Genomic DNA, 24,608 nt, shown 5'->3' with positions numbered 1-24,608 from the left:
GAGGCACAGCTCATGACAAAGCCATTCTTCACAGAGGTTTTTGGGACCAGTTTCTGTAGACACTAATGCTTATTGACTGGCATATGAATCTTAAGTGTTTATGGTTTTTTGTTTTTCTTTTGTTTGTTTTTACTTATGGAATGCTTTATGAAGTTTTAAATAAAATGCCTTAGGTGCATAGGCAGACTTTAATGACCCTAAAATAGATTCCTGTATTATAAATGAATGGCTTAAAAATTGTATTTTTTAATGCACTCAAAATGCTATCAACATTATAGTCAAGGCTTAAAAGGTAAATGAAGGTTTGTTTATTCTTTTATTCTATTTATCAGTGTAGTTGAAACTGTCTTAACTAGCTCCCCTGATGAACTGACATTTTAAGGTTCCTCAGTAGAGCCATGGTCCTCACTGACTGCATGAGACCAAATGGGCCACTTCAGGGCACCTGTGTCCCTGCTGCCCCCACCAGCTGAGCTACAGACCTACCAAGAATCAGCTGGGTTTGTTCCTCACTGGTTAATGCCCGTTGTACTTATTATTGTAATTATGTAATTTAATGAGATATTTACTAAACCCATGAAATATAAAAAGGAATTGTTGTTTCTAGGAAAAATAAGTTGAATGCTTAGGGAAAATTTGATAAAGGTGAGTCACTAAAAAAATTGCCATGAGGATGTGGGTGACATGATTGTGAAAACTCAAAGAAAAAAAAACTTAAAAGCCTGTAAGATTTTATGCTTAGGTTGTTTCACAACTGTTAGGCCTTGTTCCACTTTTTAATAAGAAAAAAACAAAATTGGGAAAGTTAGCTGATGTCTTAATGGATGTGATTTGCCCAAGAAAGATAACAGAGAACTGCAGTTAGTATCCCCAGATTGATTTCTTCCTCCCTTCCTCCCTCTCTCTTTTCTTTCTTTCTTGCTTGCTTGCTTGCTTGCTTTCTTGCTTTCTTTCTCTTTCTTTTTCTTTCTTTCTTTCCTTCCTTCCTTCCTTCTTTCTCTCTCTCTCTTCCTCTCTCCCTCCCTCCCTTCTTTCCTTCCTTCCTTCCTTCCTCCCTCACTCCCCCTCTCTTTCTTTCTTTCTTTCCTTTTTCTTTCTCTCTTTCTTTCTCTTCCTTTCTTTTTCTTTCTTTCTCTCTTTCTCACTTTCTCTCTCTCTTTCTCACTTTCTCTCTTTCTTTCTCCCCTTTCCTTTCCTTTCTTTTTTCATTTTTTGAGACAGGGTCTCTACTTTGTCACCCAGACTGGAGTGTAGTGGCACGATCTTGGCTTACTGAACCCTTGAACTTCTGGGCTCAAGTGATCCCCACACCTCAGGCTCCCAAGTAGCTGGAATTTCAGGTGCCTGTCACCACGCCCAGTATCCCCAGATTCCAAGAAGAGGCTTTGGCTAGTGTGTATCAGTAGACTGGCAGATGAGTGCACATTTACATACACCTTTACAGGTGCATGTGTTTGTTTTAAGTTCCTTTTATATGGATTCCTGCTTTAACCACATTTTTCATTTAACTTATCAACAGTCCAAATCACAGCAGGTGAAGGAACTAGGTCTCTGCTGAAATTCTGGCCAGTCCATGTGTGTATGTGCATGCTCAGGGGTGGGAGTGCGCAAGCACGAGTGAGAAAGTGCATGCCTGAGCACACGTGTCAGCGTGCATCGGGAGCCTGTGTGGCAGTTGAGCGTGTATTTTCAGTGTATGTGGGAGGTGTGCTTAGGCTGCAGCAGCGCTGACAGGAGTCAGCAAAGTTCTGTGGCTTTGTGGCCTGGACTGTGCGCCCATCTCTGGGTGCTAGGCTGGGCCTGATGTGGACCTCTGGCTCCTGGGGTCCAGCTCTAGTTCTGTTCAAGAGTGGGGTCACATTGTGGATATTGCAGTCAGCCCAGGTTTTGGAATCCCAGTCCTGCTACTTATTGGGTGTGTGATGTTGAGCTAGTGACTTAACTTCTCTGAGCTTTATTTTCTCCATTAGTAAATTACGCGCGCACGCGTGGGTGTGGGGGTGTGTGTGTGTGTGTGTGTGTGTGTGTGTGTGTGTGTGTGTGTGTGTGAAGTAAGCCTCTCTACTGGATGGGTGGGAGTGAGTGTTAAGGTTATAAATAGGAACTGCCTAGCACAGTGTCATTGTAAGTGCTCAGTAAATGGTGGCTACACAACCCAGGCCTGCTGGTATTGCTGCCACTGTCGTTACCCTGACTCTTTTGAGCCAGTAGGTGAAGTGAGTCTCCACTTCCTTGAGTCAGGTGGATGGGGTGCCTTTCTCAATGCAGGTGTAAGGGCTGAGCTAGCCGGGAAAGTGTGCTCATCCTTCCAGACCTGCCTCCCATAGGTCTTCTGCGGGCCCTGCGGTTGGCCCTGCTCTGATCCTTTGTTTTTGCTTCTCTCTTGACTCCCTCAGGTCTGGTAGAAAGAGTTATTTGTGAGCATGGCGGGGGTTCCCAAGAATCTATTATGGTTTTAGTGTCTAGGACCATAAAGTCATGACAGTGACTCCTCTCTTCAGCCCCAGTTCGTAGCAGAGGGCCCAGCACAGCCCAAAGCAGGCACCCAGATGTTTGGTGAATTAGGGGAAGTTGTTCCTGTCCTGGAGCCGTAATGTGGTACTTGTGATTTTCCTTGTTGGAAGGCACAGCTATGTCTGCCAAGAAAGACAAGGCATGTAGTCACCATGCTGCTGCCTCACACAGACATTTTTTAAGCCAGGCCTTCTGGAGAAGGAAGCAGGAAGGAAGGCAACTTGCTCTTTGGCCCATGGAGTTTCAGCAGTTGCGGGAAGTTGGCTGGGGTGTGTGTGTGTTTCTGCAGTGGTGCAATGGCACCTGGTCTTCTCTGATAGCTCCCAGAAGCATGAAGTTGTGCTTAGCAATTATGTCCCAGTAGTCCTCTTGGTCTTGATCCATTCACATGCTCCCAGGGGCCCATGTATCAGAAGGGCCGCTGGTATATGACACTGTTCCATGGAAATCACTGCGGTCATGAGAGGACCAGTGGCTTTGGCCTGTAGACTCGGAGACCTTTCACCATGACTCAGCATGGCAAGCCGAAGCTCAGAGAACTTTAATGTCTTGTCCAGGGCCACCAAGGGAGCAATTGGGCCATGTCTCCTGTTGTATTTAGAGTTGGGGGCTGAGGAAGGGCACCTGTCTGCATCCTCTGCCTGTGCTGGGTCCACCTGTTACAGGGACCCAATTCTAAGGGACCTGAATCAATTCAATCGACTGCCTCAGCCTTTCAGAGGCTTCTCATTGCCTTAGGCTGAAGGCTGTGCTGCTGAACATGGCCTTCCGGGTCCCGTGGGGTCTGACCCCTGTCATTTCCTCTGTTGCAGGCCCACTTGACTTCTTTCAGTTCTTCAGATGTATGTCTTCCCGACAGGCCCTGCCTCAGGCTGTCCCATTGCAGGGCGGGCTCTCTCTTCTCCGGTTACTTCTGCTCATTCTTCAGAGAAGCCTTCCCTGTCCCTCCCACTCCTCACTGCCGTGCTTCTCCTTCATAGCCCTGTAGTTTCTGTATTTCTTTGTGTACTTGTCTGTGGTCCAGCTCTCTTGCAAGGCTGGGAGCTCCATGGGGCAGGGACCCTGTCTGTCTTGTCTCTGGTTTACCCCAGCACCTCACACTGCCTGGCTCACGGTGGGTGTCCAGCACCGACTTGAGGAAGAGTGATGAGGGAAGGCTCCAGACCCTTCCAGGGGCAGAGTTGCTCTGCTGCTCCTGCTCCCGCTGCCTGGGGGCTTCTCATCCTCTGCCCTTTATACTTGTGGGGGGTCTGCCCACACCCACCTGCCCTTGTGCCACACTCCCTTCCCTAGCAGGACGACAGTTCCTCTCAGCACTTTTCTTTCTGTTTGGCTTCCTGGGCAGGATGTTACCTTCTGACACAGCATTGTTCACTTTTTTGACTGGGAACTGACAGCAGAAAATTAACATCTTTGTATGTAAATGTATACTGTTGTTATGTAAATAAAACAGAAAGAAAAATTCCACTGCTACATATAGTAAAGCTAAGTAGTATTTTGTCTTTTAATACTAAAAAAAAGCTTGTCATGACCCTCAAAATTGATTTCCTGACTCCTTAATTTGATGTCCTGGCCCCCAGTGGGTCATCACTTGCATTTGAGAATCCCGTTCTGCAGGACTGCCTGGCTGGGCAGCTGGGCCTCCCTCCCTCCCGGCTGCATCTTCCTCTCCCCTCCACTATGGGATGGGGCTGAGGATGTTCCCTTGGGTAAGAAGAGGCTGTCCCTCCCCGCTGTCAGCTGTTTAAGGGTCTTCAGGAAGACAGGCAGGCAAGCCTGTGAGTCCTCTGCCACAGGGGCTGTAGGGTGCAGTTCAAGGCTGAACCCAGCATGTCACAGCCTACCTGGGCACACCAGGAAGAAGTGCTTATTCTGTGCAGTGTGGGTTGTGGGAGAGGCTGGGATGGTTTTGCTGTGAAGATGAGTTTTGGCTTAAAGGGCTTGAGAGATGGAGAGGGACTGTCCAAAGGGGAATGCAAGTGCAAGGACACCCATGCAGAGGCAAGGAAGTCAGAACAGGGTGTGTCTCATGAGTGGCATGGGTTCTGGTGCCAGGTGCGTAGGATGCTAAGGGGGTGAGGATAGAAGAGGAGCTGAGGAGGCCAGGGACTCCCAGGGTGAAGGGGTGGGGGTGTCTGCCCTTTGGGCAGTAGGGAACCTGTGGAGCTGTGCCTGTCTGAAAGTTCTACAGTAAGAATATTGTTTCTTAGATGTTTGGTTTCTTTGAGGCTGTGCATGTTTATTAGGTGTTTGCTCTGATGTCTTAGAATTGGAAGGGTAATGTACTCATCTGTCCAGGTAAATGTCTAGAGTATTTTGGAAAGGGTCCTTCTGATGACACCTTTCCAGGTCCTCAGGACCAAAAGACATAATATCAGAAGTAAATATATTCTGACTTTGGACGTTAATGCTCCAAACTTGAATGCCAGCTGAAGCCTGGACCACAACAGAAAGCAGCCTCTCAAAGTCCTTGGTTTGAAGGACAGTAGCTTACTGGAGAGTAATTGTATTAATTTGCTCTGGCTGCTATAAGTGACCATAACACTGGTGGCTTAAAACAGCACATATTTATTGTTTGATAGTTTGGGAGGCCAGAAATTCAAAATCAGCTTCACTAGGCCTAAGTTAAGGTGTTGGCAGGACTGCTTTCTTCAGAGGCTCCAGGGCAGAGTTAGTTCCTGGCCTCTTCCAGCTTCTGGTGGCTGCTGGTATTCCTTGGCCTGTGGCTGCCTTTATCTAAATCTCTGCTTCCCTGGCCACATTGCCGTCTCCTCTTCTGTAGTTGAATCCAGGCCCACTCCCCAGATAACAGTGTTAATCCATTCGTGAAGACTGAGCCTTCATGGCCTAATCACCTCTTAATGGTCCCACCTCTTAATACCGTCACAATGATAATTACATTTCAACATGAGTTTTGGAGGAGATATTCAAACCATAGCAAGTGACCTGGCTTGCAGGCCTGCCACCTGACAGCTTCCCCATTTGGCCTGCCTTCTTAGTTGTGTGTTTGTACTTCATTGCAATAAGCATGCATGCATATAAAAAGAAAAATCAATCATTGCTGAGGGGTACACAGTTAAAAGTGAAAGTCCTTTTAAGTTCACTTACCAGAAGTCACCACTAGAACTGAAGGTACTTATGTCTGCACCTTGAACTTTGCTCTGTGTGTATGTGACTTAGAGGGATCGTACAGCATCCACTATGTCAGTTCATAGCTACTTCAGGGACTTAGAATGCTCACTCTTCCCTCAGACATGGCTTCTCTGTATTTACCATGTCATGAGGCCCACTTGCACCAAAGCTGTGCTCTCACCAGCAGATGGGTCCGGAGGGGTCAGCGGTGGTGGGGAGTGTAGGGCCACCTGCCATGCCCCTTTGAGCTGACACATTATATAGACACTTATCTGGAATGTCCAAACTTGTTAGCCCTTACTAGAGCTCTTGTTCTAACAGAATTCAGTTATAGGAACGTGCCCTAATTTAAGCAGTTTCCTAGCCATGGACATCTGCTGGTTTCTACTTTTCTGTCATTTCAAATAGCATTGTTCTGATATTCTTGTACATACATTTCTGTGCCCTTGTGAGAATACATTTGAGGAATTAATTTGTAGAGGAGGAAATACTGAGTCAGCTTTATTGAGATGGCTGTTGCCAGTCAGAGGAAACCCCCCCACACAACCTCCTCCCTGTCCTGCCACCTTTGTTTCCCTTAACAGGGCCTGTAGTCTGGAGGGAGGGAGGGAGCTGGAAGCAGTGGTAGCCTGCCTCCCTCCTGTGCACAGAGTCCTGGCAAGTGCAAACCTCTGCCTTGGCAGTGTCGTCCCCCTGCTGAAGAGGTTGTGGTTTTGCCTGAAACCTGGCTGTGCAGGCGGTTTGTGGAGGGGTTAACTTGGAAGAAATTTGATGGAACATTTCCCAACAATTGTGTCAACTTGTAAATTCTAGCTGGTTATCAGAATTCAAACGAATGTCGAACAAGTTATTACTGTTTTAGTTAGACATTTTAAACTGTGCAGACTTCCACCGGAAAGAGGTTTTCTTAACGATGATACAGATTGCTGGTGTTAGTTTTAAAAAGCTCAGGCTGACCACTGCCCCTAACAAGGTGCTGTTTTGCTGCTTGGTGGTGCCTCACTTTCTATTTCAGATCAGAGCAGCTGAGTGTTTATAGGTGGGCACCTGGCACAATGCCTGGGAGAACACAGAAGGCCTCTCAAAGATCTGTCAAATGAGACTGGGGTCTTTAAACAACAAATACTGTCATAGAACAGCCTCTAACACCAGCTAAAAAAGCACCTCCATTTAAACCAGCTGTGAACTCCTCGTGGAGTGCACAGGCAGGACACGTGGTTGCCACCGAGGCCTCTGTGGGCCAGAGCAGATAGGGTGAGTGTGTCTGAGAAGTCTGCACTGTAATGACCCCCTTTTTGCACAGTCCTAGCATTGGGTTTCGCCACTTAAGAGCAAAAACAGGAATTGGCTGTATACTGTTTCAGCTTCAAGAGGCTTTCACTTTGAGCCTGATTCCATTTCTCTCTTATCCAGGACTTGACAAGTAGCACCGCACCTCCAGCAAGGCTGTCCCTCAGCTGCAGGTGAGAGCACGGCAGTGTACGACTCAGGCTTGCAACAGGCTGGAAACCCAAAACCGCAGTGGGAGGAAGGAGGGTGTGTGGCAGTTCTAAGTCACTGAAATTACTGTTCTCTCTCCCCAGGCCGTGTGGGGGTGTCCCTGCTCTTATTTCTCTTTTCTGCACTCACCCTTTAGGAACCAGAGCTGAGGAGCACAGTTTGACAGCTCGGGCAAATGGCAAGGAGAATTTAACTCCTACAATTGACAGTGGTGGCAGTCACATGCCACCTGAGAGAAGGCTCCTGTGAGATCCTTGCTGTAGGCAGGGCCACTGAAAAGTCGTGGTGCAGCGGCGCCCCAGTGCTCTGTGAAGTGACGAACCAGTCATGTCAAAAGAATGAACAGAAGTATAGCCAGCATTTGTGAGAGTTTTCTTTTTGAGCAGCTATTTTGAAATAGTTTTCTCTACAATTTTATAATTTTTATAAAATCAGACTTTATACAGTATCTTGCTCATTGGGTTACCATGGGGAATTGACTAGACTTCTTCTATGCAGTTGTCTGTGAAGATGTGTGGCACAATGCCAGGCTGTAGAAGAGACAGAAAATAAATAGCACGTGCAAGATGCTATATGTCGTTTACCAGCTCCCTGTTGGTCCTAAGTAAATAAATTATGAGAAAGTGAGTATCAGTTCTAAACAGGCATAATTGTTGGTTCCTGGTGACTCTTTGTTAAAGCAGTTAGCCAAAGGCCATACATCCATATACTGTGATAGCATGATGAGAACATAAGCGTGTTATATAATTTCTCTGTATTCTTCTGGACTTTAAAGTACAAGTAAAAAGGAGAAACGATATGCTTTAAAAAACACATTGAGAAATGACTGTTTTACATGAGACTATCATCTGTCTGATTCAAACTAGAGATAAAGCCACCTTTTCACCCCTTGCCTTTAATCCACCTCAGAAAACACCAAATGATACATTTCTTCCTCTTCCTTATTTATTTGCATGTTTATTTTAATAACTTCATTGAGTTATAATTTACCTCCAATACGTTCACCTATTTTAGGTGAATAGGCTGATGAATTTAAGAAATTATACACAACGATGTAAACACCTCCATAATAAAGAAAAATAGAACATTTCTACACCTTTAAAAATTCCTTCACGTTCCTTTGCGGTTGATCCCTTCCCTTAATACCCGGCCCTGGGCAACCTCTGATCCGCTTTCTGTCACTATAGCTTTGAGTTTTAAAAATTTTTATATAAATGGAATCATACTCCGTATAGTCTCCTGTGTGTCTTCTTTCACTTAACATAATGTTTTGGAGACTTACCTATATTGTTTGGTGTTTTCGTATTTTATTCCTTTTATTGCTTTAGGGATAAGTATGGATCTATTAAGTAAGAGAATATAAGTATATATGTGTGTGTGCGTGTAAGTAAGGTGGTTCATGTGAGCATGTCCTCTCCTCACCACTCCACTTACCGACTGCTCAAATGAATTAAGTTAAGATGTCTCTTCATAATGAACACATACCTCTTACCTTTTGACAGTTTAACTATAAAAATTTGACTTCCTTTATTTCTTTTGCAAATTAAGGCTATACTTAAAACTTTAAATATTATTTGTATTAGGCAATTTGATTATGATATGCCTTGATACAGTTTTCTTCATGATTTTTGTGCTTGAAGTTTGTTGAGCTTCTTTTATCTGTGGATTGATGGTTTACATCAGATTTAGAAAAATTTTTGGTCATTATTTCTTCACATACTTTTATTCCATCTCTTCCGCTTCTCGTCTCCTTCAGTGACCGGCTCATTGGTCCATCCATCCTTCCTTTTTTTCATTTGTCGTTTTTCTGTTTCATTTTAGGTCATATTTCTGTTTCGTTTTAGGTCGTTTCTGTTGCAGGATCATCCAATTTTCTAGTCTTTCCTTCCACAATGCCTAGTCTGCTCTTGTTCCCATTTAGCATGTTTTTCATCATAGGCGTTGTAGTTTTATCTTTGGAAATTTTATTTAAATCTTTTTTTTTTTAATTTTCTATGTCTCTAAGATGTTTATTCTTTTTTTCTAGCTTCTAGAACATAAAGAATACAGTTATAACTTTTAGAGTCCCTGTCTGCTAATTTTATCATTTGTTGTTTCTGATCTGTTTCTGTTGATTGATTTTTTTTCCTCATTGTGACTTGTACTTCCCACTTCGTGCGTGCCTGGTCATTTTTAAAATTGAATACCAGATGTTGTGAATTTTACCTTTTTGTGTGCTGGATTTTTTTTTTTTTTTGTATTGCTATAAATATGCTTGGGCTTTGTTCTCGGATGTATTAAATGACTGTGGAACAGTTTGATCCTTTTGAAGTTTGCTTTTAAGCTTTGCTTGGTAGGATGAGCACAGGCTTTAGGGATACCATCGGTAGCCTTTCTCAGTAATCTTTCTGATGCCCTGTGAATTATGAGGTTTTCCACTCTGACTGGTGAGAGTAGGCACTATTCCTGGTCCCATGTGAGGCTCAGGGATGGTTTCCTTTGCTTCTCTCAGTTGGTTCTCTCCCGGTCCTCAGATAGCTTTCTTACATCGAAGCCGCAATCAGTACTCAGTTGAAGACTTGGGGATACCATCTAAGATCTCTGTGACACTCCCTCTGTGCAGCTCTCTTCTCTCTAGTACTCTGCTCTATGAGCTGCAACTGCCTTGAGAGTCTCCACTCTATCTTCTCATCTCAGAGAGATGCTGGGCTCCTCCTGGGTTTTCCCTGCCTGCAGCCTGGCCTGGAAACTGTCTCCAGGCAGTAAGGTGGGCTTACCTCATTGGCTTTCCCTTTCTCAGGATCACTGTCCTGTGCTGCCTGGTGGCCAATGTCCGAAAACCATGGTTTCCTGTATTTTTAATTTTTTTTTTCAATTCTTTAGTTTTCACCGGGGAGGATAAATCTAGTCCTTGTTATTCCATCTTCACTGGAAGCAGAAATCTCAACCTACTTTTTAAAACTTTTAATGAAATATTTTTAGCACACAGACAAGTATATTGATTACTCAGATAGCCATGACTCATTTTTATAGTTTTGTCATATTTCTATTGCATTTTTAAAAACAGAACATTACTAAAATCCTATCTCTCTCTCTCTTTTTTTTTTTTTTTGGATACAGAGTCTCGCTCTATCGCCCAGGCTGGAGTGCAGTGGGGCGATCTCTTCTCACTGTAACCTCCGCCTCCCAGGTTCAAGTGATTCTCGTGCCTCAGCCTCCCGAGTAGCTGGGACTACAGGTGTGCGCCACCACACCCAGCTAATTTTTGTATTTTTAGTAGAGACAGGGTTTCGCCATGTTGGCCAGGCTGGTCTTGAACACCTGACCTCAGGTGATATGCCCACCTCGGTCTCCCAAACTACTGGGATTACAGGCATTAGCCATGGCACCTGGCTAAATCCTCTCTTCTTGATCCTATTCTTCTTTACCTTTACAGAGGTTGCCAATATTCTGTATTTGATAATTGTAATTTGTGTGTGGACTTAAAAAATAGTTTTACTACATACATATGTATCCATAAGTAGTCTCTGTTAATAGTATAATCTGAAGGTATAAAACAGTATCATGTGGTACCTATAATTCTTCCATTTTCTTTTTCTTTCAGTGTTTAAAAAATTTATCCCTATGATACATATAGCTTTGGCTGAAATGTACATTCCACAAGAATAAGAATCTTGCTGTGTTTTGTTCACTGGGAGATTCCAAACATCTAGAATATTGCCTGGCATGTTGTGGGCTCAATCAATAATTGCTGGATGAATGAATTAATTTTAAGTGCTGTGTAGTACTTGACTATATGAATATGCCACAGTTTATTCTCCTGTTCATGAATGTTTAGGTTGTTGTACCTTTTTATTTTTTTCTAATATGAACAATGCTGCAGTGAATGTTTTTGCTTTTGTCTCCTTGTGCACATATGTAAGAATTTCTTTTAGCAAATACTGAGTGTTAGGGGTAGGCACCTCTTCAACTTAACAGTACCTTGCTGAGTTCCTCTGCATGGTAATAGTATCAATTTATAATCCCACCAGCAGTGTATAAGAATCCCCATTTCGGTTGGCTGAGGTGGCTCACGCCTGTAATCCCAGCACTTTGGGAGGCCGAGGTGGGCAGATCACCTTGAGGTCAAGAGTTGGAGACCAGCCTGGCCAACATGGTGAAACCCCGTCTCTACTAAAAATAATTTTAAAAAAAATTAGCTGGGCATGGTGGCGCAGCCTGTAATCCCAGCTACTCAGGGAGGCTGAGGCAGGAGAATTGCTTGAACCCAGGAGGCAGAGGTTGCGGTGAGCCAAGATTGTACCACTCTACTCCAGCCTGGGTGACAGAGGGAGACTCCATTTCAAAAAAAAAAAAAAGGAATCCCCATTTCTCCATATCCTCACCAACATTTGGTATCATCAGATATTTAAATTTTTGCCAATCCTATATACGTGAGATTACGTTTTGTTTTACTTTTGTTTTTGTTAATAACACGTATTGTTTTTCCCAATAGGAATTCGATGTCTTCTTTCCGTCCTGGGAGAGGACATAATGATAGTCGGAGGACTGTGTTTTATACCAATGAAGAGTGGGAACTTTTAGACCCAACCCCTAAGGACCTAGAGGAGTCCATAGTACAGGAAGAAAAGAAGAAGCTGACCCCTGAAGGAAACAAAGGTATGAACGTACTTCCTGTTGTCTGTCATTCTCTGTACTGCCATCTGTTAACCAGCAGTGATGTGGGAGACACATTATTAGCAGGTATTTCGAGAAGCATAAGGACCAATGGGGGCTTGCATTCTCTTTGTCGGACTTAAAACATAAAGGCTTAAAAAATTATTTAATAAATGTTATAAGAAATAAATGACTGTCTAGTCCAATGGCTCAATTTTTTTGGGGAGACAGCACACTTGGAAGTCATGATCGTCTTTATGGAAATATTGATTTTAAAAACTTTATAGAAATTTGAAATGTACACAAAAGAAGAGAATATAGTCTTATGAATTCTGGTATACACATCATCCAGCTTCTACAATGTGAACTATGGTCTCTTTTCTTCCTTCTCCGTCTCTAAGCTCCTGCTACTCCCTGCACCCACTGTCAGCTGGATTATTATTATAGGCATTAATCCATTGCATCTGCAAATGCTTTAGTATGTATCTCTAAGAGATAATGACTCTTTAAAAAAAATTGTAACTACAACTTCTTTATTATATTTACAGTTACAATAAATCCTTAATATTATTTAATTGCAATCTGCAACTGCGTCTGCAAATGCTATAGTGTGTATCTCTAAGAGATAATGACTCTTTTCAAAAAATTATAACCGGCCGGGCGTGGTGGCTCACGCCTGTAATCCCAGCACTTTGGGAGGCTGAGGGCGGGCGGATCACGAGGTCAGGAGATCGAGACCATCCTGGCTAACACGGTGAAACTCCATCTCTACTAAAAATAGAAAAAAATTAGCCGGGCATGGTGGGGGGCACCTGTAGTCCCAGCTACTTGGGAGGCTGAGGCAGGAGAATGGCGTGAACCTGGGAGTCAGAGCTTGCAGTGAGCCGAGATCGCGCCACTGCACTCCAGCCTGGGTGACAGACCAAGACTCTGTCTCAAAAAAAAAAAAAAAAATTATAACCACAACTTCTTTTTTATATTTACAGTCCTTAGTATTATTATAATCCTTAGTATTATCTAATTCCTTAATTGTTCCCTAAGTGTCTGTTTACAGCCAGTTTGTTCAAATGAGGATTCAAACAAGACCCACACATTGTATTTAATTGGTGTCTTCTTAGGTCTCTTTTAGTCTAAACAGCTCCCTGGCTTTTTTTCCCTTCCCCCTCCTTTGCCACATTTGTTGAAGAAACCAGGTCTTCGTGCTGAGGAGTCTCCCACGTTTGGGTTTGCTGATTGTATTTCTGTGGGGTCATTTAACGTGCTTCTCTGTCCCATGTAATTCCTGTATGCTGGCAGTTAGAACCGGAGGCCTGCCCAGATTCAGGGTTGACTTCTGATTCGACAGGAATGCTGTTTTAGTGGGGAGATGCTGCGTGCTTCCTATCGTATCGCATCTGAAGCCACATCATGTCTGGTTTCTCTCTTTTGATATTAAGATTGATCAGGATTTAGGGTTGTCATCCTGATTCATTCATAAAATTCTCCATCAACCTTTTGCCTGGTGCTTTTAACAGCCATTTACAATCCTAGATTTATTTATTTATTTTATTTATTGAGATGGAGTCTCGCTCTGTCGCCCAGGGTGGAGTGCAGTGGCACAATCTTGGCTCATTGCAACCTCCGCCTCCCGGGTTAAGCGATTCTGCCTCAGCCTCTTGAGTAACTGGTATTACAGGTGCCCACCACAATGCCTGGCTAATTTTTTTTATTTTTAGTAGAGACAGGGTTTCATCATGTTGGCCAGGCTGGTCTTGAACTCCTGACCTCAGGTGATTGTCCACCTCGGTCTCCCAAAGTACTGGGATTACAGCCGTGAGCCACCGTGCCTGGCCACAGTCCTAGATTTATTAATTCATTAGGAGAATATTGATGTTTTAAACATAAAATAACAATAAATAATTTTGAAATTCCACCTTATGCCTGATTCTAGCATGGGCCAGCAGGAATAGGGTGCAGGATTTGAGGAAACCTTTATTGTAAGAGTAAGCACTTAGGAAAGGAAATATTTTTTCTGTCTCCTGGAAAAGGACTGTCATGATTTGCTGTGAGAGGGAGCTTACCTGTGCTCCATAGGATCCTGGTGTAGAACCCACTGGCCCAGTGTGACATGGTGTAGAATGTGGCCACACTGAATGTGCTGAATTACCTAATGCATGGCAAGGCCAGTGGGAGTGCCCAGAAGAGGGGCTCAGTATGAGCTGATAATGCTGCCTGGAAAAAAAGAGATTAAAACTGGGGATTTGGGTTATTGAAAATAAGTACTGTTGGCTGTGACTTCCAGTAGAGACTGAGGGTGAAATGGAAGGATGAATGTGAGCAGGACTGGGGAGGAAGAATCGGGAGTGCTTAGTGAGTTGGGACGGGAGGAGAAACTCCCTGCACCATGGAGACTGTTTTCTTGACGGATAGCAGCCTTCTTAGCCCTCTGCCCAGCCCTTCATCCCCTTTGAGGGGAGTTTATGTGATAGAGAGAGAGAGACAAAGATGTCACTAGACTTTGATCTTACTCTCTTCATGAGTATTTCCTGAAATGGCTCTAAGAATCAGCCCTCCAACTTGTCCATGTTATTCACAGAAATTGAACTACCCTTCCTTGTATTTTCCCCTATCTTTAAGTAAACTTTTTATTGATGTATAACATACAGAAAAGTCCCCAAATCAGAAATGTATAGCTCAGTGAATTGTCACAAATTGAATACACCCATGAAACCAGCACTCACTTCAAGAAAGAGGACGATGCCAACACCCCAGGAGCCAGCTGCCATCCCCGTGCCCTTTCCAGTCACTACCCCGCCCCAGGGAACCATTGTACTGATTCCTAACAGTGTAGGTTGGTTCTGCCTGTTTTCTAACTTTATATAAATCACACTTATATACTCCCTTCTGTCTCCTCTTTATAATGTGAGTATATATATTTCAATCTATCTACACTAAAATTTATTTAGATCCCATAGTATTTTTTTTTTCTTTTTTAGTGATGGAGTGTCTGTGTTGCCTAGGCTGGCCTTGAACTCCTGGGCCTATGCTATCCTCCTGCGTCAGCCTCCAATAGCTGGGACCACAGGTACATACCACTGTGCCTGGCCTGACAGTATTCCCGAATACTTTTTTTTTTTTTTTTTTTGAGACGGAGATTCGCTCTTGTTGCCTAGGCTGGAGTGCAATGACGTGATCTTGGCTCACTGCAACCTCCGCCTCCCAGGTTCAAGTGATTCTCCTGCCTCAGCCTCCTGAATAGCTGGGATTACAGGCATGCACCACCACGCATATTTAGTAGAGACAGGGTTTCTCCATGTTGGTCAGGCTGGTCTCGAACTCCCGACCTCAGGTGATCCACCCACCTTGGCCTCGCAAAGTGCTGGAATTACAGGCGTGAGCCACCATGCCCATCCCCAAATACCCATTTTTTAAGAAGGGGAATCTAGTTATGCTTTAAAACATGCATGTCTTAGTTTGTTTTATACTGTTATAACAGAATACCATAGGCTGGGTAATTTATAATGAACAGAAATTTATTTGGCTCGTGGTTCTGGGGCTAGAAGTCCAAAAGCATGGCACTGGCATCTGGGGAGAGCCTTTGTTTTGTGTAGTCCTTTGGCGGAAGGCAAGAGAGAAAGAGAGCAAGAGAGGGCAAGAGTGAGGGAGAGCCAGGGGACCAAACTTGTTTTTATTGCAAACCTGCTCTGGTGATAACTAACCTACCCTGGTGATAACAACGTTAATCCATTCACAGGGGCAGAGTCCTCATGACCTAATCACCTGTTATTAGGCCCCACTTCCCAATAGTGTTACATTGAGGATTAAATTTCTAACACATAAACTTTGGGGGACACATTCAAAGTATAGCAATGTTTGTATGTTAAAAAAACAAAACAAAAACCAACATATATTTGAGTGTTTTTCCTTTTTTGCTAAGGACAAATTAGCAAAAATAGGATGCTTAGTATGTCTTAGTTTTCCATGAAAAATGATCCTGTGATACAGTCTTCCAAGGAAGGATCCAGTGGGGGGAATCAGTCATCTCTGGCTGAAGCATGTTGGTTACTGTCTAGAATGCAATGGGGGCAGAGTCATCAATCTCCTGTAATTCTCAAGGTGGTGAATGCCAAACTCCCTGGAGCATGATTTGTGGGGATGCTTTATTTTGTTATAGTTTCCAAAAGGAAGATGTGGTTTTTGTTTAAAATACAAGTTTTGGCCGGGCACGGTGGCTCACGCCTGTAATCCCAGCACTTTGGGAGGCCGAGGAGGGAGGATCACGACGTCAGGAACTCAAGACCATCCTGGCTAACACAGTGAAACCCCGTCTCTACTGAAAATACGAAAAATTAGCCAGGCGTGGTGGCGGGTGCTTGTAGTCCCAGCTACTCGGGAGGCTGAGGCAGGAGAATGGCATGAACCTGGGAGGCGGAGCTTACGGTGAGCCAGCATTGCGCCACTGCACTCCAGCCTGGGCGACAGACTGACACTCCGTCTCAAAAAAAAAAAAAATAATAATACTAATATACAAGTTTTATTTTTATGTAGGAGTAACTGGCTCAGGATTCCCCTTTGATTTTGGACGTAACCCCTACAAAGGAAAGCGCCCTTTGAAAGACATAATTGGGTCGTACAAAAATCGTCACAGCAGTGGTGACCCTTCAAGTGAAGGCACATCAGGCAGTGGCAGTGTCAGCATCAGGAAGCCGGCCTCCGAAATGCAACTGCAGGTCCAGAGCCAGCAGGAAGAGCTGGAACAGTTAAAGAAAGACCTATCCAGTCAGAAGGTAACTTCTTCTTCTGGCTTCTGTCTTACCCCACCACAGCAGGCCAAGGACGGGAGGAGTAAAGCCCAATTTATGTTTCCCTGAGTCTTTCTGGGGACAACTTTGTTTCCCGGGAGTTGCTTTTCCCCTGGAGGCTTCATATTGCCATAGTGGTCATCTAGGAGCGGCTGCTGTACTTGATCATTGGTTCAGAGGTGTTTGCATTTGCAAGGAGAGTGAAGATCTCTCAAAGAAGGTCAGAGGAGGTTGCTGTCTACACCCACAGCCCAGTCCTGCCCCTGAGGTTGAATCTCCCTAAACACAGTTTCAGCCCAGAGTTCTTTAACAGTCATTAAAAAGAGTTTCTGCATCCTATTCAACAACAGTTTCCTGAGCTAATCAGATCTAATTACATTTAATTGTGCAGCAGTTCAGTGACTCTTAGAGCACAGATTTTTTAATACCCATGAACATTTACTGGATACCATTGCTAATTACAGTGGACATGTCCATTATTTCCTGTTTCCTATTACTGTTCTCTACAGACAGTCTCTATGGAGTAAATATTTTTTTCCTCTATTTTTGAGATCCTTCAAGAGGAAGTTCAGTATTAAAATGTTTCCAGTGAAGTTTCTACATTTCCTCAAATTCTGTCGATTACTCCATGTAATGTTGTCATGATTTCTGCTTTTCCTCCTCTCCTTGCTCTCTTCACCCTTCACTCCATTCTCCTTTTGGCTCCCAGGAGCTTGTTCGACTGCTCCAGCAGACAGTCCGGTCATCCCAGTATGACAAGTATTTTACAAGCAGCCGGCTCTGTGAGGGGGTCCCAAAGGACATGCTCGAGCTTCTGCACCAAAAGGATGATCAGATTCTGGGCCTTACCAGCCAGCTGGAGAGGTTCAACTTGGAGAAGGAGAGTCTTCAGCAGGAAGTGAGGACGCTGAAGAGCAAAGTGGGCGAGCTCAACGAGCAGCTGGGGATGCTCATGGAGACCATCCAAGCCAAGGACGAGGTCATCATCAAGCTCAGCGAGGGCGAGGGCAACGGGCCTCCTCCCATCATGGCACCCAGCTCCCCTTTGGCCGTGCCTGTTGCCAGGGACCAGCTGGAACTGGACAGGCTGAAAGTAAGAGCGGGGCAGGGGCTCTGGTGATTGGCATGAGACACCACCAATGTCACCCTAGAGGCCTGGCCTCCGTGAGCTGATTTGGTGTGATGGCAGAAGAGCTGCACACTTTTTTTTTTTTTTTCCCACAAGTGTAACAGGACTTACCATCAAATAATCATTAATCTTCTGTGGAGCTTCCTTGAAAAGGAAACTCTTGCTGTTGCTTTGAACAGTTTCAAATCCTTCCCCTCCCTTGCTTTCAGGCAACTAAGACTTCCCTTTCTATATATACCACCCTTAGTACTTCATTATCCCTTGTATCATATGGAGGCTGTTTCTTGCCCCTCCTGTGTACGTGAAATCACACACAAACTTAATTTGCACAGCTTGCTGCAGGACCTAGTGGATGCCTGGTTTGGGAGCATTGTTCCTAACAGCTAGTATGGGGTTAGCTGGGGAAGCGGACTCCAGCTTCCAAGTAGGCCTGGGAAGAGGGCCTGTTCAGAGTCAGTGCCCCCAACACCCAAGATGGGAGGCTCCTGACACTTCGTAGGAAGGACAGCTTTTCTCCCTGTGTCCCTTTCTGGGCTAGCCCTTAGGCTGGGAGGCTATTTCCTGAACAGAAGTGACCCTCCTAGTCATGCCTGGGGTGGTGACCAGCTGATGCGGTAGGAGGAACACACAACATTTGTGAGAGGTGGGGGCAGCCTGCATTTCTCTTCTTGCCTGTAGAGAAGCCTAGTGATTCAGAGGGGAGGCCACAGGGAGGATCATAACATTCTTGCTGCCACCGGTTCTTGAGACTTTGTGGGAGAGGTTTTAGGTGGACAAGTGGCCCCCAGGACATGGGGCATCAAGTATAGCCTGTTTGACCCCAGCAGACCCCAGACATGTCTGTAGCTACTGGTCTCACCTAGCCCCAAGGCGTCCCTCACCTGGCCACCCTCATCTTGCAAATAATGTGTCTCCGAGGGTGTTTGGCTCCAGATGGAGCTTGTCCTTGGAGGGCAGAGGTTTGCTACTGTCCAGGTTGTTACTGAGTATTTGCTTCATGCCTAGCAGTACCTTTTAGGCAGTGCATTGAGTGAGGGAATGATGGGCATGCTAGGGAAGCTGAAGATAATTCCAAAACAGAAGTAAAAACACTGGAATCATGGCAGCATGGCTGGAATATGTACATGGTCCCCATAGTGACCACTTCTCACTGACAACACCCATTGGATATGTGAGGCCCAGAGGATTTATGAATGAGAAAATCCAAAACAACAATAAAACCTCTGGTCTCAATACTTTACACTTATATCTACTATTAAAAAAAAAAAAAAAAGCTGGCCGTGCATAGTGGCTCATGCCTGTGATAGCAGCACTTTGGGTGACTGAGGTGGGCACATTGCTTGAGCCCAGGAATTTGAGACCAGTGTAGGCAACATAGTTAAACCCCCGTCTCTACAAAAAAAAAAAAAATGGCCAGGCATGGTGGCTTGCACTTGTGGTCCCAACTACTCAAGAGGCTGAAGTGGGAGGATTGCTTGAGCCCTGGAAAGCAGAGCAAGGCTGCAGTGAGCGGAGATCCTAGCACCACACTCCAGCCTGGATGACAAAGTGAGACCCTGTTGCAAGAAAAAAAAAATAGCCTTTGTGGGTTTTTTTGTTTGTTTTTTTAATAAGAGGTCTTGGTTAGCATTGCCCATGGAAGTTGGGTTTTTTAATGTACACAACATTGAATATACATGACCCTAAATATATACCCATCAATAATACACATTTTGGGATTACTTAATGGGAGCAGAAATTTTTATTTTTATGTATTTATTTTTTTTGAGACAGTGTCTTGCTCTGTTTCCCAGGCTGGAGTGCAGTAGTGCAATCTCAGCTCACTGCAGCCTTAACCTCCCTGGCTCAAGAATCCTCCAGCCTCAGCCTCCTGAGTAGCTGGGACTAGAGGCGTATGTCACCACACCCAGCTAATTTTTATATTTTTAGTAGAGACAGAGTTTCGCCGTGTTGCCCGGGCTGGTCTTGAACTCCTGAGCTCAAGTGATCCGCCTGCCTTGGCCTCAGAATGCTGAGATTACAGGCATGAGCCATTGCATCCAGCAGACAGGTGAAATTTTTATTTTGCAAGTGTGTCTATTTCTGTAGTGTGTAGAACAATACTATAGTGGTGGGTTTCCAGGGCGTGCGTGACACTCGGCAGTGGGGGAGACTTGTGGAGCAGGTTTTCCCGGGGAGCGAGCCGGGGTGTGTGTGGAGGTTATGCTTCGTGGCTGTCGCGACTATTCAGCTCCTTCTGTAGACAGCTGATGGAGCTGATCGGGATACAACGCTGATCAGAACAGGACATTCCCTCCTCTTTTCTTTTTGCAGCATAATGGGTGGAGTGGTTTTGAGCCATGAAGTTTTTTTCCTCCAACATTTCTCAACTTAACAATTTTAACAATTTTTAACAACTTAACAAGCCTGTGGCCCCAACATATCACAACTGTGAGGTGATGTGGCGACAGTTGATGAAGAGGCAAAGTGGTTGTTAGGTGGATTCCAGGTGAGACAGTTGAGGCCTGCCTGGGTCCATGACCTCATGCTTTATGACATTGCTCTGTTATTGCCAGTGCTGGAGGTCCCTCTGCAATGCAGAAGGTGTTGACACCTCATGCAGGTCTACTCTGCAGTGGCACTGGGAGAACTGGAAAGGCTCCAGGGGGAAAGAGGGAGTGCACTGACAGAAGTGGATGTTCTCGTGTGTGTTCTCTCATAGCCCTTCAGCTCTAGACAGGGTATGGTTGAAGAAGAAATATTGATTCCTACTTCTGATTCCAAATTTAAAATGTCTAAGTGGAAAAATATATTTAAGATATATTTATTTAAAGTATATTTTATATATTTTTAATTTTAAAGATATGTTTATATATCTTTTTTGCTATTGCTGTTCTTGACCAGTTTTCATGCTTTATTGTCAGTGGATGCTGCCTGTAAAGATTTCTGCCATTTGGAATTTGCTAACTTTTTTTGGTGTGGTCTAATGCTTTTTGTTTCTATAGTATTCTGAGGCAGTAATAAACATTGGTCCTAGGATTTTGCCACCCTAGTGATTTAAGTCATTATTTCTCCATGTTTCCTTCCAGTCCTTTTCTGTGTTTCCATAATTCTTCCATTTTTGAAGTATATGGACTTTCGGATTGTTCCATTCAGCATTGTGGCCCCAGCACTTCCATGTTGCTTTCATCAGCGATTTCAGTGTTGTCCATCCTTTGTGTTATCATTTACTTCATCCTTGTCTTTCTTCCTGCATTTGCTGTTCCATGAATACCTCCGTGCCTACAGCTTCTCTTTCTTCCAGCTCATCTATGCATCCAGCTGTGTGCCCACCCTTTTACTCTGCACGGGTACACAGGCACTGCACTCCTGGGCCTCACAGTTTAGTTTAGAGGCACAAACAGAAAAGCAGAATGACAACTGGAGCAAGCACCAGGAGGGAAGGGGATGTGGAACAGCGTGGGGTGATGCTTTACATTGAGCATGGCCTCTGGAGCCAGCCCTGGTTGGATTCAAACCCAGATCACCACTTAGGACCTCTGACTTGGCCAGGTGAATTCATTGTCTCTGCCTCAGTGTGTTTGTCTGTGAAATAGTGCTTATTTTCCTCGTAGGTATTGTGAGGGTTACAGGCGATAATCCATGTAAAGCCCTCTCTCACACAGTGCCTGGCTCCTCATAAGGTCTTCACTGTTGTGTGTTATTGCTGTGATCATCATCATCATTCTAGAGAAAGTATCTGTAGTGTAAATGATCAGGACTTACTTAGACTGTAACACAAGTTTTAAGTTAAAGACATACATGGCGGCTGATGTTACTTGCTTTCACTGACTCACCTTGTATCACTCAGTCTCTATCCATCACTGTTGAGTGTTTTCTTCAGTTGCCCTCCAGCCAGCTTTCCTTTGGCTGACCTGCCTTTTAGTAATATGTTTGCTTAATGTTTCCAAATATGAGAACTTTGGCCAGGTGCAGTAGCTCATACCTGTAATCCCAGTGCTTTGGGAGGCCGAGGCAAGAGGATCACTTAAGGCCAAGAGTTTGAGACCAGCCTGGGCAACATAGTGAGATCTCATCTCTACAAAAAAAAAATTAGCTGGGTGTGGTGGCCATGCCTGTGGTCCTAGCTACTCAGGAGGCTGAGGTGGGAGGATCACTTATGTCCAGGAGTTCGAGGCTGCAGTGAGCTATGACCATGCTACTGCACTCCAGCCTGGGCAACAGAGTGAGAGCCTGTCTCCCTTTTTTTTTTTTTTTTTTTTTTTTGATACAAAGTCTCACTATTTCACCCAGGTTGGAGTGCAGTGGCATGATCTTGGCTCACTGCAGCCTCTGCCTCCTGGGGTCAAGTGATTCTCATGCCTCAGAAAGGGTAGCTGGGACTATAGGTGTGCGCTATCACGTCTGGCTAATTTTTTTTTTTGTATTTTTAGTAGAGACAGGGTTTTGCCATGTTAGCCAGGCTGGTCTCAAACTCCTGGCCTCAAGTGATCCTCCTGCCTTGGCCTCCCAAAGTGCTGGGATTACAGGCATGAGTCACCATTCCCAGCCAACCTTGTTTCTTTAAAAAAAAAAAAAAAAAGCTTTTAAGACACCAGTAGAAAGGCGATTCAGGTGAGAAAAGGAAGCCCAACTTTCAACATTTCAGGTACTTGTCATGACGTGACAAGTACTTGAATTTGCTCAGGCTGAGTATGATGCCTATCGAAGTTCTAGTGGGAGTCAGGGGCCTGAGACCATGGAGCTAAGAGCCCTCCGGTCTGACTCTCAGAAGTCTGATTTGCAGGCTAGACAGTAATTGGGCAGCTTTCTATGGCTCAATTCTTTACCTCAAAAATAAAGATGGTGAGAATGGCTGCCTAAGAGTTGGAGTTTTAAACAGAATTAGGAATCTCACATGCCTAGCACGGGGCACCTGTAACCCATCGCAAGTGCTCTGTAAATGTTAGCGATTAAAGGGAACATTGCACCATTTTCAGTTCTTCTGCATTTTATGGGGGAAGTGGTATAATCCCGTGGTGGTTTCTTGTTTGGCGATGGGGAATTTCTGTAGCCACATCTCTGGGGAGTGGCAGCAGTCTCCTGCCTGTGATATCACCAGAGTCTGTCTTGACTACCCTGGCCTGCCCTTTGAGCTGTCTTGAACATAATTTCTTCTGTGATTGGGAGATCAGGAACCTCACACACCAGCCTGTCAGATTATAAAAGAGAAACAATTAGAAGCTGGGGGAGAAGAGACATATTTATAAAAGACTGAATTTGTAAAGAACATTTAGAAGTCACTGCCTCAGAGGTGATTCGGATTAGTATCCTTAGCAGCTTCTTCAGTTCATTGTTTTTATTATTAGAAAAGTCTAAGGAAGTTTTCTGAGCTTCATTTTCATTGTTTTACATGAAAACACTTCACCCCCTTTTTGGTTTGCTTTTTGTTGCTGTTGGCTCCTTTCAGCTTTCTTGCTTGGAGTTTCAAGGGCTGAAGCCAACATGACATGTGCCCCGCCCCGACCTGCTCTCAAAGTTGGACTCGGCAGAACTTGTCACCAGCTTGTTACATTCTTTTACAGACAGAAAGCAAATAGGCAAAGGTTAACAATTGGCTAATTTAGGTGAAGGCTATATTGTGTTCATTGTACTTTTCTCTCAACTTTTCTGTAAGTTTGAAATTTTTCAGTGTTGAAGAATATGTTCTCTTACGTGCCTTATACATTGTAGGTCATAGGATTTGTTATTGAGTGATTTTTAGTTATGGGCTGTATATGTATGTAGCCTTTTTTTACATAAACTGGGTAAGTGAAGATGAGAACCTTCAGAAAATATGTTCAGTTTCTCTAGTTTAAAAAAAAGTAAGGTATTGCTTTTTTTTTAACCACCTCAATGAATATGGAATATGGATAGATAAAATATTTGCATAGATTTAGGAATATGTCATATTTATTTCTCCTGTCATCAGTTGAGAAAAACTACCACAATTAAATAAAAATATCTTCTCCATCTCCATTACGGCAATCATGCCTGCCTGCCTTCTACTACTGTAAATGGCCAAAAAGATTAATTGGGAAGTGCCTTTTAACAACTTCTAGTTCTTTCGAACTTACTCTAACTTAGCAGGGCTATTTGATTGGTGAAGCAGCAAGATACTGACTACATAGGGTAATTAATTAGTCAATATTCAACCAATGTGAATTCAGGGATTTTTTTTTTTTCTAACAGGATAATCTACAGGGGTACAAAACCCAAAACAAATTTCTAAATAAGGAGATTTTGGAACTCTCAGCTCTACGAAGAAATGCAGAAAGGAGAGAGAGGGATCTGATGGCAAAGGTGGGTCAGGATAGGTGGATTCTATTACCTGGTGGGAGGTAAGGTTAGGAAACGATTAAAAATAAGCATCCTTTACAAAGCGGTTCAACTCCCAGGCTTGGAGAGATGTGGTTACTGATAACAAAATATATTTAAAATATATATAGTACATAGAGCTGTATAGTTAGTCTCATTTTATTATCTCTGATGAAGACAAAGATAAATGCCCTGAGATGTGAGTTTTTCACATAAACTGGGTAAGAAAGAATGAGAAGCTACAGAAAGTGTGTTCAGTTTCTCTAGTTAAAAAAAGAACATAAGGTATTGCTTTCTTTGTGTGTTACCTTTGTTCATAAGCGTTTTTAATAGATTTTGAAGAAAACAAAAGTAAGTACATAATTATAAGGTCCCCTAAATTAAGATTATTTGGGTTTTGATTTATGCTGTTCAGTTTTGTATTTATGGAGATGGTGAGGTGAATGCCTCCTCTGTGAACCCAATAGGGTTGGTGTGAAAGTCTGATATGATTATGGCTGGAAGGGGCTTTGCACAAAGTGTAATGGGACCACAAACATTTCAGCTGTAATCAAATGAGCTGTAATCAAATGACACTTGTCAATAGCTGTTATATACCTGAT

The 24,608-nt window shown here is 43.9% G+C and overlaps 1 protein-coding gene across 2 annotated transcripts in view; it reads left to right on the top strand.

Moving 5' to 3' along the window:
• The window catches only part of TBC1D2B (TBC1 domain family member 2B), an 82,155-nt gene that overhangs the window by 35,747 nt on the left and 21,800 nt on the right, over positions 1 to 24,608 (top strand). For both annotated transcript variants that reach the window (XM_054547053.2, XM_054547054.2), the window contains exons 4-7: positions 11,621 to 11,784; positions 16,309 to 16,547; positions 17,272 to 17,655; positions 23,881 to 23,991. In XM_054547053.2, coding sequence (XP_054403028.1) covers positions 11,621 to 11,784; positions 16,309 to 16,547; positions 17,272 to 17,655; positions 23,881 to 23,991 — 898 coding nt within the window. The remainder of the gene's footprint in view (positions 1 to 11,620; positions 11,785 to 16,308; positions 16,548 to 17,271; positions 17,656 to 23,880; positions 23,992 to 24,608) is intronic.

The sequence above is a fragment of the Pongo abelii genome, chromosome 16 (assembly GCF_028885655.2).
Source record: "Pongo abelii isolate AG06213 chromosome 16, NHGRI_mPonAbe1-v2.0_pri, whole genome shotgun sequence".
NCBI classification, from domain to species: domain Eukaryota; kingdom Metazoa; phylum Chordata; class Mammalia; order Primates; family Hominidae; genus Pongo; species Pongo abelii.
This window is presented reverse-complemented; position numbering and strand designations above follow the sequence as displayed.